General features: G+C 38.9%; 1 protein-coding gene across 9 annotated transcripts; it reads right to left on the reverse strand.

Moving 5' to 3' along the window:
* Nucleotides 1-1,539: 1,539 nt before the first annotated feature.
* On the reverse strand, nt 1,540-13,496 carry VNN3 (vanin 3). Of its 9 annotated transcripts, XM_030809693.1 has the most exons (8): nt 13,211-13,496; nt 12,984-13,114; nt 10,114-10,266; nt 7,486-7,724; nt 5,478-5,594; nt 3,352-3,725; nt 2,484-2,657; nt 1,540-1,807 (listed from the first exon to the last, which is right to left on the reverse strand). In XM_030809693.1, exons 5-8 carry the CDS (start codon nt 5,530-5,532, stop codon nt 1,679-1,681), a joined length of 732 nt encoding a protein of 243 aa, XP_030665553.1. In that variant the 5' UTR covers nt 5,533-5,594; nt 7,486-7,724; nt 10,114-10,266; nt 12,984-13,114; nt 13,211-13,496; the 3' UTR covers nt 1,540-1,678. The 9 variants fall into 9 exon arrangements, with proteins under 9 accessions (XP_030665553.1, XP_003255774.2, XP_030665554.1 ...); XM_003255726.4 differs by lacking the exon at nt 10,114-10,266 and having other exon boundaries at nt 5,478-5,769; nt 7,486-7,678; XM_030809694.1 differs by lacking the exon at nt 10,114-10,266.
* Nucleotides 13,497-21,699: the final 8,203 nt, after the last annotated feature.

The following is a 21,699-nucleotide window of genomic DNA, read 5'->3' on the forward strand; positions in this document are numbered from 1 at the left end:
TCGGATTTTATAGTGAGACATTCCATTCCCAGGGGCATGCAGGAGACAGAGGCCTTCCTCTTATCTCAACTGCAAGAGGCCTTCCTCTTTTACTAATCCTCCTCAGCACAGACCCTTCACGGGTGTCGGGCTGGGGAACGGTTAGGTCTTTCCCATCCCAAGAGGCCATATCTCAGGCTATCTCCGTGGGGAGAAACCTTGGACAATACCCGGCTTTCCTGGGCAGAGGTCCCTGCAGCTTTCCGCAGTGCATTGTGCCCCTGGTTAATCGAGAATGGAGAATGGCGATGACTTTTACCCAACATACTGCCTGTAAACATATGTTACAAGGCACACCCCGCACAGCCTTAGATCCCTTAAACCTTGATTCCATACAACACATGTTTCTATGAGCACAAGTTTGGGGCTAAAGTTACAGATTGACAGCATCTTGAGGCAAAACAATTGTTCAGGATACAGTTCAAAATGGAGTTTCTTATGTCTTCCTTTTCTACATAGACACAGTAACAGTCTGATCTCTCTTTTCCCTACACAGGGAGGCGGAGGTTGCAGTGAGCGGAGGTCGTGCCACTGCATGCACTCCAGCCTGGGGGACAGAGTGACACTCCGTCTCAAAAAAAAAAAAAAAAATCCATTTTAAGTATCCAGTTTCCATACAAATAGAACACAAGAGTCAAATTAGTCATGACTAAAGGAACAATACTAGCTAAAAAGTTGTTCATAGTTACTTTAAAAGATGTCCTTATTGTTTAACTTCCTGTGTCTTAATTGGCTGGAATCAAATACCCTCTGCATATTCAAAGTTCATCCTATGTATTTACAAATGAAGTGCATTAGTCAGGCTTCTCCAGAGAAACAGAACCAACAGGAGAGAGAGAGAGAAAGGGATTTATGATAAGGTATTGGCTCAGACAATTATGAAGGCTGAGAAATCCCACAGTCTGGTCTGCCATTTGGAAGCTGGAGATGCGGAAAGCCAGGGGTGTCATTCGAAGGCCTGAGAGCTGGAGAGTTGATGGTGTCAATTCCAGTCCAGACCTGAAGGCCTGAGAACCAGGAGCACACGCATGTAGGCAGGAGAAGATCTCTATCCAGCTCAAGTAGTCTGGCAGAAAATGAATTCAAACCTCCTTCTTCTTTTTCTCTGCAGGCCCTCAAGGGACTGGACGATGCCCATCCACACTGGGGAGGACCGTCTGCTTTACTCAGTCCACCAATTCAAATGCTATTGTCTTCCTTGAAACACCCCCACAGACACACCCAGAAACAATAGTTAACCAGCTATCTGGGCATATTATGACCCAGTCAAATCAACACATAAAATTAGCCATCATATGATGGAAACAACACTTGCATACATTAGTGCAGTTACCGCAAAAGGATTTTTCTAGGACCTCCTCCTATTTAAATATATGTTCCACTATACATATACATACTTACATATACTTAAACTCACATACATGGAGGATGAATGCAGCTCCCATAAGTGAACCTGTGCTATACCAAACATGTAAAATGTGAAATTTGCACACACACTTGTTGCTTTTCAAATCTGCTTAAGTTTATTATATTTGTTTCCGTAAGTTTATGACATCTCTTCTAAACAGACACTAACGGATCTCTTTTCTTTCTTCCTCTCTTAGCCAGGTTAATCCTAAAACGGCCTTGCTAAAGGATATCACTGGAATTTCCCAGATCCCTGCCCTAAGCGTGGAGGGTCCTTCTCAAACACTCTTCCATACAGGGCCATAACTAAGACAGGCAAAGGGGCTCCACTTCGGCTCCTCAAGCATCCATCTCTTGAAATCTGGTCAAAGAAAGCAAAGGATTAACTTCAGTGCAGAGTTTAGGTTACAACCTAGAGCCCTTCTCTGGCAAGATCACTCCCTCCTAAAGCAGTGTAGAATGGTAAAAATCACACAGGATTTGCTGTTGGAAGACCCAGGTTCATGTTTCAAGTCTGAAAGTAGAGGGACTTAGCGTGAAAGTGCAGCAAATAAATTTGTTGCCCAGGTGGTCAAATAAGAATATGTATAAAAATATGTTCTTCAAACTCATGAAACACTATACAAAATATTAGTTATTACTATAATTATAACTTCTCAAAATAGCATACCCAGAAAATAAGTTGTAGATGCATTATTTAGTGTATTTAATTTGCACCTTCTACATCATGCAAATGACATTATTGCCATTATCAGCAGTCAATATTTTTATTTTAGCTTCTCTGTGAATTTACTGTTGCCTTGAAGGTCAACATCACATTTATGTTAAAAAAATAAACCCTAAATTCTCCATCACAGCCTAATGGCAATCTAAAACCACAACTTGTATTCCATATCATAGTTTCCACGTCTTTAAAGTATTTCTTGTAGAATGTGAACCACGATATTGCTATACTCTCATTATTTCAAAGATTTTCATTATGCTGCTCTACCCATCTGCTCTGCTCAAAGGAATTTATCATCCTGCACACCTCCTACCTCATAATGTCTTTCAGGGGCAAGCTGACTCCCACTTAGAATGATCTGTGGGAAAACATAACGTGTTCCGAATGTGCCACTGAGGGAGAAGTCTTCAAACTTGGTAAAAGCTGACCCCACAGGTTCTCCACATGTTTCCAGGTCAGTGCTTTGACACTTCAGTAATGTGCATATCTAAGGAAGAAAAGAAAAGAGGAGTCAGAAAACTTGCAAATATTTTCTCAGCTAAATAATGCAATTTCAAACTATAAAGGAATATTTAAATTGCCTCATAAGAAGTATTTTTCGAACTGCAGGTAACAACTTATTAGTGAATCCTAAAATCAATTTAGTGGGTCAGGATTAGCAATTTTTAAACTGAAGTCAAATAGAATAGACTAGGATTTTAAAAATCGGAGTGCATTACACATAATAATAGCTATTTCTAATTCTATTTTAAATTATTTCATAAACTATTTCTATTAAATATCTTTTTTTAATTCAGTCACACATCCACTTGGCTACACTGGGTTATGAGGTAAAATATCCTTCTTTCTCTGGATTTAGTTAAAGACAATTTGAAAAACACTGCTCTAAAGTAACCTGATGGGAAAAGAGAATACACAGAAATTGCAGTTTTTGAAACCTGAACCTGGCCTGCTGAGAACTAATCAATTTGCTTTATATTTTTGCCTTGCAATTAAAAGAACTAATTCTGTTCTTGCTAAGACTGAACAAATAATGTGTTCTGGGGACAAAATTCAGTGATAAATATAACATTACTAATTATAAAATTAGCTAAATCCAGCCCAATTTTCAAAGAAAGGCAATGACAACCTAGAAGAAAAACTAATAATAAGGCCACTCTAACATATTTAAGCATTTCTACCTGTAAGTAATATTGGCCTTCTACTGTGTGCAGTCCATCAAAAGCACCTAGGGCATAGACCTCATCTGTTCGCTTCTCAGACATCTTGTAAGTTAAATGACAACACAGATCTTTCTGGCAAACTGTGTAATTTCCTGTATTTCTCTCAAGCTCGGTGAAGGTAAACTCATCAAAATAAATCATCCCCAGAAAATCTGACTGTTCAGAGGAAAATGGCTTGACACTGCTGGCATACGCATGCCAGTCAACAGCTGCAGGGTAGGTGGGCTCACGGCGGGGCCGAGACTTCAGTTCTGATAGCAACAGCTGACCACTCTCTGTTTCCATGTCATAGTGATACACCTTGACTGCTTCTGGGGCGTAGATTCCACTCCCTACAAGCAACATAAAGAAAAACAAACATTGGTTTCAGATTTGCTATGGTGACCAACTAATAGAATATTCCTATGTGAAATTAAATACAAAGTTATTAAAGCATGTTTTCAAGATAGTTAAGGAGATAGCTGTTACATTGACCTAAGTTCCAATTTGACTCTGTGTCCTCCATAAGGTACTACTGGCACTGAAATTATCATTTGACATGGAGGGCATAGTTTTAAGCTAACTTAGCAACAAACTAGAAAATTCCCCCAACGTGAAGAATAATTTTAGCTCTCCACTGATGATTTAGTTTATTTGTGTTTGGGATTTGTTATTCAACAAACAACAAAGCAGTTAAAGAGGAAGCCTGTATTACTTTGAACATGAATATGATAAAGGAGAAACTCTAAAAACCTGATTAAGTCAAAAGAGATTTTTATCACTTCAACAAGTTTTTTTTAATGCTTGAAATATTTTTATTTATTTGTATTTTTTTCTTCCAACTTTTATTTTAGGTATAGAAGGGAAACGTGTGAAGGTTTGTTACATGGGTAAATTGCATGTTGCTGGGGTTTGGTGTGCAAATGATTTTGTCACCCAGGTAGTGAGCATAGTATCCAATAGGTACTTTTTCAGTCATCACCCTCCTCCCACTGTCCATCCTCAAGTAAGCCCTGGTGTTTATTGTTCCCTTCTTTGTGTTCATGTGTACTCCATGTTTAACTTCAACTCGTAAGAACATGCAGTATTTGATTTTCTGTTCCTGTGTTAATTCGCTGAGGATAATGACCTCCAGTTGCATCCATCTTGTTGCAAAGGACATTATTTCATTCTTTGTTATGACCATGTAGTATTCCATGGTGTATATGTATCAGATTTTCTTTATCCACTTCACCGTTGATGAGCACCTGGGTTGATTCCATGTTATTGCTATTGCAAAAAGTGCTGCAATTAACATACAAGTGCATGTGTCTTTATGGTAGAATGATTTATATTCCTTCAGGTATATACCTATTAATGGGATTGCTGAGTCGAATGGCAGTTCTGTTTTAAGTTCTCTGAGAAATCGCCAAACTGCTTTCTACTGTGGCTGAACTAATTTACATTTTCACCAGCAATGTATAAGCGTTCCCTTTTTCTTCACAACCTCGCCAGCACCTGTTTGTTTTTTTATTTTTTAATCATAGCCATTCTGACTGGAGTGAGGTGGTATCTCATTGTGTTTTGATTTGCATTTCTCTAATGATTAGTGATGTTGAGCATTTTTACATGCTTGTTGGCCACATGTATGTCTTCTTTTGAGAAGTGTCTGTTCATGTCCTTTGTCCATTTTTTAATGGGATAGTTTGTTTTTTGTTTGTTGATTTGTTTAAGTTCCTTATGGATTCTAGATATTAGATCTTTATGAAATGCATAGTTTGCAAACATTTTTTTCTGCTCTGTAGGTTATCTCTTTATTCTAAACAACCAGACTTATTTTGATATTACTAATGCACATTGGCTAGGAAGTTTCTTAGAACTGGCTTTGATTTTTTTATGTGACTTCCTCCAGCTCCAATTTCCTTTCAAGTAAAATTGAGATAATAATGTTTGCCTCCTTTATTCACAAGGACAATGAACGTTCCTTAAGTAGGAACAAATGCTATTATTAATTTTGTGATGTTAAAATTGGTAATAAAGTTATTAAACAAAAGTTTGTGGCTTGAAAATCTATGAAGCCTTCCTAAGACTATCACTCCCACTTGGTGCAGGCCCGTGTGAGTTACCTGTCATGTGCATGCTGGTGTTGTGGGTATTTGCAGCAAGTAGATTGACTCCCATGGCCTTGGCCCATGCTGAATGGAAGGGAACAGCCGAGAGGAGGGGCAGCGTGTTGTACCATGCTGTGGGGTAGAGAATGCTGTCAACTTGAAACTCATCCACCACCACCACAGCTGGGTCATGAGAAAAAATGTCAAAGCAAGTAAAAATGCCAAACTTCCCAAAGGGAGTGTCAAAAGTCACAAGTTCTGAATCCTTGGGGAAATCAAACTGAATTTCAGGTGCAAAAAGATTGTACTGTTAATAAAAAGCAAAGAAGAAGAAAATTAATAAGAAAACTGCCAAATAGACGTGACCAATTAAGTCTTTCCCCATTAAATCTTTCCTCTCATGTATGTTGACATGCAGGTTTAAAACTGTTACACATAGGCCATGTGTGGTGGCTTACGCCTGTAATCCCAGCACTTTAGGAGGCTGAGGCGGGTGGATCACTTGAGGTCAGGAGTTCGAGACCAGCCTGGCCAATGTGGTGAAACCCTGTCTCTACTATAAATATCAAAAAAAATTAGCCAGGCATGATGGCATGTGCCTGTAATCCCAGATACTCGCAGGCTGAGGCAGGAGGAGCCCCGGAACCCAGGAGGCCGAGTTGCAGTGAGCCAAGATCATGCCACTGCACTCCAGCCTGGGCAACAGAGCGAGATTCCATTTCCAAAATCAACAACAACAAAATAAAACTGTTATACATACATTTGTAAAAATCATCCCCACTATACCATAATCTATAAATTTTCTTACTGTGACATTAATAAAAAAACTTTATTTTTTTTACAACCAATGAATGAAACCACATGTACAAATGATATTTAAAATGTGAAAATTTATATCTTAAAATCACAGGTTGAAATCTTGAATCCTACACTTCTCAGATTGTTTTCCACTGTATTCTTTAAATTTCAACAGCACTACCATGTTAATAAAATAAACTTTGTCCTGTGTCCCAATGATACTGCCAGGTTTATGGAAGTGAAGTCCATTGAAAATTAATTTAGATAATGCAGTTGCTACATATTATTAATTAGTAAGCCATTAGTAATTTTATTTTACTTTTCAGCCTGATTCTTTTTCCAAAACTCCACTTAACCTGGGCTCAAGAGTACAGCATATGTTTTGCTCAGGTTTTTGTTTGGCCTGTTGTGTGCATGTGTGTGCTCTGGAGAGAGCTACTTCCCACCTCTGTGGTCCATGGAGGCCTCTTGCTCCTCCATTCTCCTCCCATGTGGCAGCCTATCCTTCATCCTTTGGTGATTAGCTCAGGAAAGGCACATCACCTAATTGAATCAAGGAGTGATACGGCCTTTGCAGGGTTCTAGGAGGGAGAAATACACCCTTCCTGTAGATTTTGTTGATAAAGATGTGAATTTCGTGTTGCTCCAGCAATGTGGCTTCTAAAAGGAGAGTTCCCCTGAGAAAAAAGCTGTAACAAAGGGCTAGGAGAGCTAGAGGGGTGGATGATAATTTTGGAGCCTCTGAGTGTCAGACTGCACTGAAATGAGACCTATCCTTTCTATGATACAAATTTTTACATGTGCATAAGCAAGGAAATTTCCATCTTTTTAAAGCCATTTTCAGTTGAGGTTTTGTTTTCATCGCAATCGAAAAAGTCCTAATGGAATATATGGTAGCTTAGTATGAAATGCTAACAAATTGGGCTAAAAAATGAACCTGATATTAAATCATGAATGAAACATTTTCAGAGAACATTAAAAGCTTTGTGTGGCTATTGTCACATCCATTTAAATATTCTACCATATTCTGTTTTATGATAAATGCAAACCCAGAACGCTTATATGGAACTGAATTAAATCTCCTTTTCAACTATGATGCAATAATTATAAGATACATCTATAACAGTTCTCTCCCCAACATTCAACAAACAAACACAAATACAAATACATACCACAAGCACACAGAAGAAGTAACAAGTTGAGCTAAGGCACAAGTGATTCTCACCTTATGGTAGCGTGCCACCAGTTTTCCCTGAGAATCAAACACCACATCAGTGTTGTATTGGTAACGGCCATCAGGGGGACACTGACAGTCACTGGCATTGCATGGCTTCTTGTCCCCAATATTAGCCACGACATAGATAGAGTTGTCCTTGGCCAGGCAGCTGAGTCTTTGTTGCACTGGTGTGTTGCCGAATCTAATTCAATAGACATTTCCTCAAACTTACTATATTTTAGTGATTTCTGAAATACCAAAGTGATACTTTATTTGCCCATTACCCATAACACAACAGCTCTAGGTCAAGAATCAACAGAAAATATTTTAAAACTCTCATGTGATATAGTGTTTATCTTCCTGAAAGCTAACCTAATTTACTATGCCAAACTCCAGATTACAGTACAAGACTGAAGGAAAGAAAAGACGGAAGAGGAAGAGGAGGATGAAAAGAAGCAGCATGTTCTCTTATGAAGTGCTCGCAGGAAGATAAATGAAGCTCTTGAAATTTAGCAGACTCTGCTAATGGAGAGGACCTTTTCTATAATCCAAGCCATCAGTTGTACAAGTTTGCTAATAGGAGATGCGGTTGGAAACAGAAACGCCAGGTGACAGTAAATAGTTTGTACCCTCCAGATTGTTTCTATAAAAAACAAATATAGCAGTAAGTAATGGAAATGTTAAAAATTAAAATAAAAAATAAAAAAGCACTTTACTATGCTGGCTCAGTTTCCTCATCTGTCAAATGTAACATAATAGCTTCCTTTCTGCCTTGGTGGATCCACATGAGAAATCCTGAGATAAGTACAGACATGAAATTGTTTTACCAAGTCCATCCACATTAAAGATATTTATCCTTGATATAAGAAGAGAATGTGGCATGGTGATAGCTGGCTTCAAATATTTGAAAGGCTTAATTTATAGGAGATGGGTCATATGTGTGAACATAGCATAGAATGCAGGAAAAAGATGAAAGGAAGTTAAAGTGAGGCAGATTTCAGCAGAAAATAAGACAAAAAATGTTTAGCAACCAGCTCACTCTGTCAAATAAGTGGATTTGCTAGTCACTAAAAATTTTATTATAATATGGTGCATCTAGGCCCTTAGAGTCCATTCCATTAGCACAGCTTAAAGGACATAGCTGTTTTAATTCCAGCCAATCTAATGGCCAATCATGAGATCATAAGCCTTCCTTTTTTCACATATTTGTAATGCAAATAGTAATGCCAACTACATAAATTGAATGTAATAATGTGTATCTTATACCAGGTACAGTTCTTGGGACCAAGTAAGTGCTCAGTGAATGAAAATTGCTATTATGGATTGTGTGATTAGAGGCCATTCCATGTCTCTCTATGAACTCACAGCCCCTCTGCAATTGAGGTTAAACTAACCTTTGAATAAAAAGGACAGATTAATGGCCTACTGGTTTAGACCTTTTCTTTTTATTTTCTTCTTAAAAAAACAGAGAAATAATATTCATATTCATTAAGACCTTTAATAAGTTTATCATGTCCTTTGTTTAATTTTTCTTTTCTTGACTAAATAATTTCAGTTATTTAATATTTCCTACTAGTTACTCATGAAAAAGCCCATGGAACTGTTTGACATGTCAGCATTCTAAATATTTCAACACACAAAGATGACCACATGACTCTCTGCTATTCTCTTCAGGGATAAATATCACTAGGGAGAAAACTGACTTTCTTTTCCAATATTATCATTATATGAAATACTGGATTTCTCCTTTTTGTAACACAAAACTGAAAGGTTGCCATTTGAATAAGTAGGTGTAAGAGTTCATAATGTTGACATTTCATCAGTCACTTACTATCCCAGCTTAAAATAATTTATCGATAGCTAATTATCAAATTTATGGATATCTTTTCCCTGGAAAAGTCAGTTTCATTAGCCCAGTCAAACACAGTACATTTTAGTGTAAGCCTCATCAACTGCAGCAAATAATGATTCCTTCCTGTTCTGGGAAACGCCTCATAAGCAAGTAGATGTTGAGTCATAGTAACCTGGTTTCTGTAAACACAGACCATGCAATGTTTAGAGAATATTTTTCCAAAGGGAAAAATCCCAGAGTGAGGCCTGACTCACATAGCTGAGCCTGAATGTTGTACCATTAAGCATGACTTTCCACTTAATTTTACATAGGTAAAATTATCAAAGAAGTTTCTCTTTTTGCACAATAGGTGTAGTTCTAAACAGGTGCATGTAAATTTAAAATTAGCAAGTTAAATGACTTCTTAACCCATCAATTTTGCCATTTAAAGAAATAACCTTAAACTATTTTTAAAAGTTAATACAACTAAAATAATCTATTTCACAGATATCATATTTATTATGCATATTTTCTTTAAGAAAGTTATGCCTAAATTACATCTACTAATAATTACTAAAGGCTCTCAAAGGACAAGAACACAAAGAAGTTCAGACTCAGTCCCTTCTGTTAAAAAAAAAAAAAAAGGAATAGTGACAGCTAGCATTGGAGAGTGCATTACAATGTACAAATTCCATGTGTATTACTTCATTACTCTTGTCTACTGTGTAAGAGAATTAAGGGGCTCTATTATCCCTGTTTTACAGGTAAAGAAACAGAAATGTTAAGCATTTAGGTTATATGCTTACATCACTCAGCTAGGTGGTCGTAAAATGTGGTCCCAGAAGTAGGGCTTCCTTTTTCAAGTCCTGTACAATTTCCATTGGCCATATTGATTGCATTGTAAATGATAGTGATAGTAAAGTTCTTTGGAAACAGGCTCATTCATCTTCTTACTCTTCCTGTGAAGGAGGCAGGTGTCCATAGATGAACCAACTTACTTGTATTTGGGACACAGGTTCTAGATATTCCAACTTTTTCACTTTGTTCAAACCCAATTGAACACATTTACTATAAAAATTGTGTATATACCTACTATTTTTTTTTTTTTGAGATGGAGTCTCACTCTGTTGCCCAGTCTGGAGTGCAGTGGCATGATCTCGGCTCACTGCAACCTCTGCCTCCTGGGTTCAAGCAATTCTCCTGCCTCAGCCTCTCGAGTAGCTGGGATTATAGGCATGCACAACCACACCCAGCTAATGTTTGTATTTTTTAGTAGAGATGGGGTTTCACCACGTTGGCCAGGCTGGTCTCGAACTCCTGACCTCAGGTGATTTGCCCACCTCCACCTCCTAAAGTGCTGGGATTACAGGCGTGAGCCACCACACCCAGCCTATACCTACTATTTTTTTTAAGACAAGGTCTTACTGTCACCCAGGCTGGAGTGCAGTGGTGCAATCATAGCTCACTGCAGCCTCAAACTCCTGGGCTCCAGTGATCCTCCTGCTTCAGCCTCTCGAGTAGCTGGGATTATAGGTGTGTGCCACCACACCTGGTTAATTTTTTTATTTGCAGAAATAGGGTCTGGCTTTGCTGTGCAGGCTGGTCTCAAACTTCTGGCTTCAAGCAGCCCTCCTCCTTTGGCTTCCCACAGTAATGGGATTACAAGTGTGAGCCACCATGCCTGGTCACACCTACTATTCTTGAAAGACAATTGCAACAAATAACCAACTAGTCATCAGTATCTCAAGTCATTTACCAGACAGGAGATATGCCAGATGATACACATTATGAAACATAAGCAGTATCTGCAGATTCAACACTATTTATTTTCTTCTTCTTTTTTTTTTGAGACAGAGTCTCGCTCCGTCTTTCAAGCAATTCTCCTGCCTCAGCCTCCTGAGTAGCTGGGATTACAGGCACACACCACCATGCCCAGCTAATTTTTGTATTTTAATAGAGATGGGGTTTTACCACGTCGACCAGGCTGGTCTCAAACTCCTGATCTCAAGTAATCCGCCTGCCTTGGCCTCCCAAAGTGCTGGGATTATAGGCATGACCCACAGCACCTGGCCTCAACACTATTTCTAACTACCAATGTCATTTTTTCACAGATTTAGAAACAAATTTCTAAAATTCATATGGAACCAAAAAAGAGCCTGAATCGCCAAACCAATCCTAAGCAAAAAGAACAAAGCCTGAGGCATCACATTACCCAAGGCTACAGTAATCAAAACAACATGGTACTGTTAGAAAAACAGACACATAGACCAATAGAACAGAATAGAGAGCCTAGAAACAAAGCCGCACACCTACAGCCATCTGCAGCTCAAACAAAGTTCACAAAAATAAGCATGGGGAAAGGACTCCTTATTCAACAAAAGGTGCTGGAATATCTGGCTAGCCATACGCAGAATATTGAAACTGGACCCCTATCTTTCACCATATACAAAAACTAACTCAAGATGGATTAAAGATTTAAATATATGACATCAAACTATAAGAATCCTAGAAGAAAATCTAAGAAACACCATTCTGGACATGAACTTTGGAAAATAATTTATGACTAAGTCCTCAAAAGCAATTGCAACAAAAACAAAAATTGACACATAGGACCTAATTTAACTAAAGAGCTCTGTACAGCAAAAGCAACTATCAACAGAGTAAATAGACAACCTACAGAATGGGAGAAAATACTTGCAAACTAGGCATCTAACAAAGGTCTACTATCCAGAATCCATAAGGAACTGAAATCAATAAGCAAAAACAAAACAAATAACCCCATTGAAAAGTGGGCAAAAGATACGAACAGACACTTCTCAAAAGAGGACATACAAGTGACCAAAAAACATGTGAACAAACACTCAACATCACTTATCATCAGAGAAATGCCAAGTAAAACCACAATGAGATATCATCTCACACCAGTCAGAATGACTATTAACAAAAAGTCAAATAATAAAAGATGCTATGGAGAAAAGAGAATGCTTATACAGTATTGGTGGAAATGTAAATTAGTTCAGCCATTGTGGAAAGCAGTTTGGAGATTTCTCAGAGAACTTAAAACACAGCGACTATTCGACTCCCAATCCCATTACTAGGTATATACCCAAAAGAAAGGAAATCATTCTACCAAAAAGACTCATGCACTTGTATGTCCATCGCAGCACTTTTCACAACAGCAAAGATATGGAATTAACCTAGGTGCCCACAAGAAGGAACAAAATCAAGTCTTTTGCAGCAACAAAGGACATTATCCTCAGCGAGTTAACCCAGGAACAGAAAACCAAATACTGCATGTTCTCACTTAAAAGTGGGAGCTAAGCATTGGGAACTCATGGCCATAAAGATGAGAACAATAGACACTGGGAACTAATAGAGAGGAGAGAGAGAGAGAGGAAGGCAAGGGCTGAAAACCTTCCTATTGGATACTACGCTGGGTGGTGCAATCATTGTACCCCAATCCTCAGCGTCATGCAATTTGCCCATGTAACAAACCTGCACATGTACTCCCTCAATCTAAACTAAAAGTTGAAATTGCAGGGCAAAAAAAGCATCTCCATCCTATGCCACAGATTGACTATATATCAACACAATTACCAGTCAAGTTCAGTGAGTTTACTGTTGGTGTTTTAAAAAATCACTACTTTTTGTTTAGAAATTAATGACATGACATTACCTCCAGGGGTCTCTACATGGAATCCAGTTCACTCCAGGGTCTGGTATATCCTCTAGATAGGGGTAAATGCTCTCCCTGGTGAAGACCCAACCATAGATTCCATCTTCTGGGGTCACAATGATATGTGCACCCTGCTCGAAACAAGTGGGGCAAAAAAGTTTCTCATTAATTCCAAATACTCTTTTACCAAACTGCAAGTCTCGTTTACAAGTATAAAAGGGTAATACCTGCTTCGCTGCCAGCTTAACTGCTTTCTCCAAAACATCTATGTTCTTGTTCATCAGGAGCAAAGCTTCTTCTTTTGAAACAGGTGTTTCTGTTCTGTTTGGTAGTATCACCGCATGCTCATATACTGCAGCAATAAAAGTGTCCAGTGCACCAACACTCAGGGCAAGGAGGGCAAAAACTGCCACACATTTTGGAAAATGTGATATAATCATAACTAAAATTTAGTGATGTTTGAAAAACAAACTCAGATTCTTACGTTTTGTTTCACTGGAAAAACTTTACATTAAATCCTTTCCGGCGATCAGCTGTTTATATTTTCTTGCACGTACATTACACAACACAGCATTGAGAAAGGATGTTGTGCAAGAAAACTGACAGCCAGGACATAATTGGATTGATTCAAGTGTACAGTGCAGTTGTTGACATTGTTCAGAGTCAACTCAACACTAAAAGATTGAGCCAACCAGATGAATTCATCCCAGTCCAAAACACACTGGCAGTTGAAGTCTTTTCTTTTAATAAAAAAAAAATTTTCCTGGTAAGCCAATATTTCTATTAATAGGGCCAATATTGGAAGGTAGTCATCATAGCAACAATTTGTTGAACACTCTACTTACATATTTGTATGGCCATTTCTATTTGAAAAGCCCTTGTTCTCCATCTGTCTGAGTTCCAGCTCCCCCTAGAGTCCTCCCAAATCCACCCCAGTCCTACGTGTTATTTCTGAACTCCTATAGCATTTTTTTCTGTGCTGCTGAATGTCTCTCACTCCTTGCTGTTGTCTTGACCTTTAATTTAAAATTATACCAATACTTAATATTATATATGTATGTTTTGTCTTCTTAAAGAGATTAAAAAGAAACTTGCTGTTTTCTTTCAGAACATCCATGTCCAGTAAACATCTAGATAGAGATGATATATCCTGGGATGTGGCCCCTGGAGGGTAAGGGAAGTGTCCTGCTCACTGTTGAACCTCATCACCCCGGGACATGTGTGACAGATGGTGAAAGCTCAATATATGAATGAATGTTGAATGAAGGAATCTACTACCTGATGGGCCAGTCTATTCCACGTTTGAACATTGTCAATTTTAAGAACATTCTTTCTTGTTATTGAGATGCAATTTACTTCACCTGTCTTCTACAGTTTAAACCTGCTTCCATATGAAGACTAATCAATAATTCAAAAAGTTTTAAGTTCTCCTTTAATTCTTTTATTTTTTAAACATATCATCCTTATAAGTCCCTTAAGGGCAGGGTCACATTATAATTCTCTGCTGCTTCTATAGAATTTTATACTGTGCTAAGCTCTGTAAATGTTTTTTGATTAGTTAAATTCACTTCCCTCGCCTAATTTTGGATTGAATCCCCTTGTTTGAATATGAGTTAATTTAAAATGTAGAATTTTTTTTAAGGTTTAAATCTCTGATTCTAGAACCATTAACACTGCTTCTCCCTCTTGAGAGTCTTTCTAAGATCTAGGGAAACTTGTAAGTTATGGAGATTTGTGTCTATTTTGGGTTTGGTTTGGTTCTATAATTCAAAGTCCCTTGGTTTCAATAAACGTTTCCATTATCCAAATATTTCTGCTCCCAGGTACCCCACAGTGTTTCCATATGTCCTTATGCCCTGATATCATTTCAGGGAACAAGGGCATATGAACATAAATTCAGCCCTAAATTCTGAATTTATGTCTGACATAAATTATTTTCATCAGACATCAGACAAAAGTTCTTTTCAAAAAAAATTTCTGAGGAGAAGAGGGAAGCTATGTAAGATAGATGGATTGATCTGGGATGAGAAGAAAATAATTTTCATATTTCAAGTTGAAATTCTAACTCTTTTCTTGGTTCACCTGACTTTCTGAACAGAATCAAAAGGAAACATATGGGAATTCCCCTTCATTCTCCCAGTCCCTAGTTCCAGGAAATGTACCAGCTTTTTTTGTGTTGAAATCAATAGAAACTTGAGTTAAATATTTTATTACCCAATGTTGTTAGTAATGTTTTTGCTTCCTAGGTGTATAAGGCATGCAGATATGAGTTATTTGAAACACTGTATTGGTACATAATCCTTATGACAGTCTGGCATTATTGTAGGATTAAGAAGTTTAGAGTCAGAAGTTTTGTATTACAATAAATATAATTCTTATTTTAAATATGTAAGGGACACATTTTAAAGGAGAGAAGAGGTGCTGGAATAAAATATCTAAGAGTTTATTGGCTTTCCCCAAATCTTTATTTCTAACACTCATTGTAAAATCTCCTCTCCATTCTCCTTAACAAGATCCTGACCCCATGAACAAGAATTCTTTCAGGCTCTCCATCAGCCTCTCTGATCCCACTCCTCCCACCCTAACCCTCAATACTGTAATCCATTAGAGTTCCCTTGACCATTACTATCATTAATTAAGATACTTCCCATGCATATATTGAATCAGAGCAGACAGTAAGAGCCTTCTTTCTCTTGGTTCCATTTTATGTTTTGTGTTCTTAGCTAAAAGTACTCTTCTTATTATAACATGATCACTGTTGCTCTGATCCTGGAATGATTCTGACCAAATCCTGCCTTTCGAGCTCAAATCCATTGTCTCTCCAGTCTTGTTGCTATTCCCTTCTCTAAACTCTTAATGCATTTATGGCCAGTAGCCACACTGTTGTTCACTGTCTTTCAGTCCCTTACTCTACCCTCTCCCCTGGCCCCAGGTTTTTTTCTACTTCATACCTTCAACTATCTTCTACAAAAGGATAATGACTGTGTCTCTATCTTTAGCTCAAACTTCCGTTCTGAACTTCAGGCCTATTTATCCAAATCAAAAGAGCTCCCTTCCACAATCTCCCACCAAGTATCAACCCACCTGCCAGCCATTTGTACCTATAAATTCTGCCTCCCCTCATCCTTACTATAAATGACTGCTCTTGATCCTACTTAAGTCTAGCCCCTATCTTTGAGCACTGGATCCCAAGGACATTGCTCTAGAAGTTCTTCTCTCTTACTTTGTTTATTTTTTTGTTTGTTTGTTTTTGAGACAGGGTCTCACTCTGCCACCCAGGCTGGAGTGTAGTGGTATAAACATGGCTCACTGCAACCTCCACTTCCCAGGTTCAAAAGATTCTCCTGCCTCAGCCTCCCAAGTAGCTGGGATTACAGGCATCTGCCCCCACACCTGGCTAATTTTTGTATTTTTAGCAGAGATGGAGTTTTATCATGTTGGCCAGGGTGGTCTCGGACTCCTGACCTCAAGTGATCTGCTCACCTCGGCCTCTCAAAGTGCTGGGATTATAGGTGTGAACAACCACGCTCGGCCTTTTTTTTTTTTTTTTTTTTTTTTTTTTGAGATGGAATCTTGCTCCATCACCCAGGCTGGAGTGCAGTGGCGCAATCTTGGCTCACTGAAACCTCTATCTCCCAGGTTCAAGCAATTCTCCTCCCTCAGCCTCCCGAGTAGCTGGGCTTTCAGACGCGCATCACCATGCCTGGCTGATTTTTGTATTTTCAGTAGAGAGGGGGTTTCATCATGTTAGCCAGTCTAGTCTCGAACTCCTGACCTCAAGTGATCCACCCACCTCGGCCTCCCAAAGTGCTGGGATTATAGGCATGAGCCACCGTGCCCGGCCCCGTTACTGTTTATCATCAATTTTTCTTTCTCTATTGGATACAATAAAGAAAACACAAATATCCTATTATATATTCTACAACTATCCTGTAATATTTTCTATCTTAAAAAAAAAAACCCTTTTGATCTGACATCCCCTTCCAATTCCTGCCCCATTTCTCATCTTTATTTTACAACAAAATTCCTTTACACGATGGTATGTACTCCTTGCCTCAATTCCTGTCCTCCCAACAGGATTTTACCCCCATGACTTCACTGCCTTGTCCAGTTCCCATTAATCTCCCTATTACTAAGTCCAATGGTCAATTCTCAATCTCATCTTACTCAATGTCTTGGTAGTATTTGGCACAGCTGCCATTATCTCATTCTTAGTGTACTTTCTTCTTCACACTCTTTTAGTTTTCCTCTTTCTTTCTTCTTAGTTTTTGTATTTGTTTACTTTGTTTTGTTTCTTTGGACTTTTTTTTCTGGTTTCTACTCATCATCCCTGACTTGGCAACATTGGTGCACCCTGGGGCCCAACCTTTGGAAGTCTTCTGTTCCTATCTACACTCACTTCCTAGGTGATTACATCCATTTCATCTCTTTAGATACCATTTATATATTTCTTAATATTAGTGACTCACAGATTTATATATCTACCTCAAACCTCTCTTGAGAACTCTAGACTCTTATGTCTGGCAACAGTCTACTCAAAATCTCCACTTGGATGTATGAAGGCTTATCTGATCAACATGAACAAAACTGAGCTCCTGACCTTCTCCTCCTGATGCTCTTTCACCAGCAGTCTTTCAGATCTTAATTAATGGCTTCTCTCATCTCCCTTTTGTTCAGGCCAAAAACCTTGGAGTCATCCTTACTTCTTTCTGTCTCTCTCACTCTACGCACGTTCAACAAGTGGTCTTTTACTACAGCAACTGTGGTCCAAGCCATCATTATCACTAGTCTGGATTATTCCCAAACCCCTGCACCTGGTTTTTGTACCACTACTTCTACGTTTGCACAACAACAATCAGAGCCCTTCTATTAAAATGTAAGACTAATCATATCATTCCTCTGCTCAAAACCTATCGATGGCCTGGGTGCAGTGACTCACACCTGTAATCCCAGCACTTTGGGAAGCCAAGGTGGGCGGATCACCTGAGGTCAGGAGTTTGAGACCAGCCTGACCAACATGGAGAAACCCCCTCTCTACTAAAAATACAAAATTAGCTGAGCATAGTGGCATGCACCTGTAATCCCAGCTACTTAGGAGGCTAAGGCAGGAGAATCACTTGAACCCGGGAGTCAGAGGTTGCAGTGAGCCGAGATTGCACCACTGCACTCCAGCCTGGGCAACAAGAGTGAAACTCCATCTCAAAAAAAAAAAAAAAAAAAAAAAAACCTATCAGTGGTGTTCGACTTTACTCAGAGTAAAAGGCCAAGTTCTTACAATGCCTAAAAAAACCACTATAAGCTGTCACTTCTAACAATTCCTACTACTTTTCCCATGTTCACTCAGCTCCAGTTGCATTGACTTCTTTGCTGTTCCTCAAGCATGTCCCCGTACCTGTCTCCACTACCCTGAGGGGACTGCTGCAATTGGCTCCTTCCTGGCCACTCTGCCTTCAGAACTTCTTCCTCCACTCCATCCTTCAAACAACCATCAAATCTAGCTAGTTTTTAAACTGTTTAGTCCCTCATGGCTACTTGACTCTAAAACTCTTCAATGTGTCTTTCTCTCAGCTTCTGGATAAAGTCTAGACTTCATTTGTGTTTCAACACTGACTCTGGACTATCTCTCCAGTCTTATTTTTTACATCGTCTGTCCTTATCCTTCCTCCTTGCATCCTCTTCCTCCCTAATACATTAAACACTGCTTGAAGCATACTTCCATGTCTTTGCATGCATGACTAACTCTATTGAGAATGCCCTGACTATCTTATTCTGCTTGTCTGTGACATCTTTCTGGTCTTCCAAGGTAGAATTGATCCATTTCTGGTCCTTGTATTGATCATAGCGCTATCATATTTTATTATTATATGTATTAAATGAGATCCTTGAAAATGCTTAGCACAGTGTGAGACATACTCTAAACGCTCATTATTTAATTGCTATGATAATGAGTGGTAGTAATGATGGCAGTGGTGATGCTCTGTCTCTTCTTCTAGACTGAGATCTTTTGGAAATAGAATGTTTGTTTTATTTATCACCATCCAGCACAGGGCTTGCCTGACCTACAGTATGCACCCAAAAATTCATTTGATTTTTTAAGATGCACAAGAAGACACGTACAAGAATGCTCAGAGAAGCTTTAGTTATAATAGAAAATAATACTACTAATAATTGCAATAAACAAACAACTAAAAAAGGAGAAAACTTAAGTATATGTTAAACTTGACCATGCAACAAAAGTCCAGGAACAAACGTTCTTCAAAACGATGATGCAGAATTGGCTAACATTGCTTCATGGTTCAGCATTCAGCTTATTACTGAGAAATCACATAAGCACCACAAAGTACATTATATATTCGAGATAAAGGATATATATAGACGCTAAACCTGTGTGTGTTTTCACATAGATGTATCCAAAGGTCATGGCTTCAGTAACTTTCTTATAGTGAAGAAAATGCCAGGTCAAAGAAAGTCCATGTCAGCTCACATCACTCCACGTCACCACTCCATGTTAGAGAAAGCCCAAAATAGTTATGCTACCTGCCTACTGATGGCTGGTTGAGGGGCCATGATCACATGCCTGGGTCCACCACCGCATCGTGGCTGAATGCAACCACATTTTGTATGTTAGCACATCATCTGGTTTACCCACAATTTCCATACAGCAGGCCTGGCCATACTCACCATATCCATCACCTGGAGAACGGACAAATGAATAATGCTTTATCGGTTGTACCAGGCAAGATGCAACCAGAAAACAGAAACCATCCCAATTATTTTAAGAAAATTTAATATAAAGATCTAGCCCAACAGGTATTTGATGAATAAAGGGCAAAAAATGAACACTGGGGTAACTCTGAGATAGTAACTACAGGAAGCAGCTACTACTCCAAGCGTGTGAACAGACGGAAGAGGAGAGTGTTAGAAGCTGGAAGGTGACTGGAGGAGCCTGTAGAGCTGAGGCTCAGGAGTGGGAGAAGAGGGTGCTCTCCAGCTGGTGCTGATGAATCAGATCTTCATAGGGGCCCCATGGAGCTGGACCTCGGTACTGGCTGGTGCTGGTATTTTTGAAGAATGGCAATAATGCTGGTTCTGAGAGTGTGGAAAAAAAACCCTGGAAACTAGAACCAATGGCTACTAGAACAAACTGCTGCTGCCAGGTACAATATTGTGGATGGGAAGACACTGATAGGTCAGCTGACAGGACAAGTCCCTTTCCTCTTCCAACCTAGGTGTCCCTCTAGTGCCCCCTACTGGCAGAATTTAGCAGGGAGCAGCCACACAAAAAAAGAATATGGAAGGGTGGGTTTGGAGCTGAAAGGTAATAACTTAGTAATCTGTATATCCGTATAGCTGTGCACCATAAAGCAGTGAAAACAGTACACCATAAAGCAGTGAAAGTGAATGAAATAGAGCAATGTTTTTTTTTACATGGGCTAAGCTCACAATGTTGAGTATAAAAATAAGAAACATGCAAAATGTGAGTAATTTGCCATATACAGAATACAAATTTGAAAAAGATGCAAAATTGTACTAAGTAGGGTTGTGTACGTACATAGAAAACTACCAAGAAGTCATGGGAATAATCTATCACAATCTTAGGAGAGGGATTTCCTCAGTGGGAAGGGGATGGGGACAAGAGGAGATGTGCTGGGGCCGGGACACAGAGGCTTCTGCTCTATTCATATTGTCTTATTGCATAAGCTGGGTTGTGGGTCCATGGGTGATTGTTATGCAAAACAATCTGTGGGTCAGAAACATTTGCAGAAATAAAATGTTTAAATAACTTGGAATATGCATTTTTTTTCTTTTTTGAGACAGAGTCTCACTCTGTTGCCCAGGCTGGAGTGCAGTGGCAGGATCTCAGCTCATTGCAACCTCCATCTCCCGGGCTCAAGAGATCTGCCCACCTCAGCCTCCCAAGTAGCTGGGACTACAGGTGCCTGCCACCATACCCAGCTAATTTTTGTGCTTTTAGTAGAGACAGGGTTTCACCATGTTGGCCAGGTTGGTCTCGAACTCCTGACCTCAAGTAATCCACCTGCCTCAGCCTCCAAAGTGCTGGGATTACAGGCATGAGCCACCACGCCCAGCTGAGTTTTTTTTATATATGATTGTTAGCTGCATAAATGTCTTCTTTCGAGAAGTGTCTGTTCATGCCCTTTGCCCACTTTTTGATGGTTTTTTTTTTTTCTTGTAGAAAAAAAGTTCCTTGTAGATTCTGGATATTGGGCCCTTGTCAGGTGGATAGATTGCAAAATTTTTGTTTAAGTTCCTTGTAGATTCTTGGATATTGAACCTTTGTCAGAAGGACAGATTGCAAAAATTTTCTCCCTTTATGTAGTTTGTCTGTTCACTCTGATGATAGTTCCATTTGCTGTGCAGAAGCTCTTCGGTTTAGATTCCACTTGTCACTTTTTGCTTTTGTTGCAATTGCTTTTGGTGTTTTTGTCATGAAATCTTTGTTCATGCCTATGTCCTGAATGATATTGTCTACATTTTCTTCTAAGGTTTTTATAATTTTGGGTTTTACATCTAAGTCGTTAATCCATCTTCAGTTAATTTTTGTATAAGGTGTAAGGAAGGGGTCCAGTTTCCATTTTCTGCCTGTGGCTAGCCAGTTTTCCCAGCATTATTTATTAAATAGGGAATACTTTCCCCATTGCATGTTTTTGTCCAGTTTGACAAAGATCAGATGGTAGTAGATGTGCAGTATTTT

Source organism: Nomascus leucogenys, chromosome 3 (assembly GCF_006542625.1).
Source record: "Nomascus leucogenys isolate Asia chromosome 3, Asia_NLE_v1, whole genome shotgun sequence".
NCBI lineage: Eukaryota > Metazoa > Chordata > Mammalia > Primates > Hylobatidae > Nomascus > Nomascus leucogenys.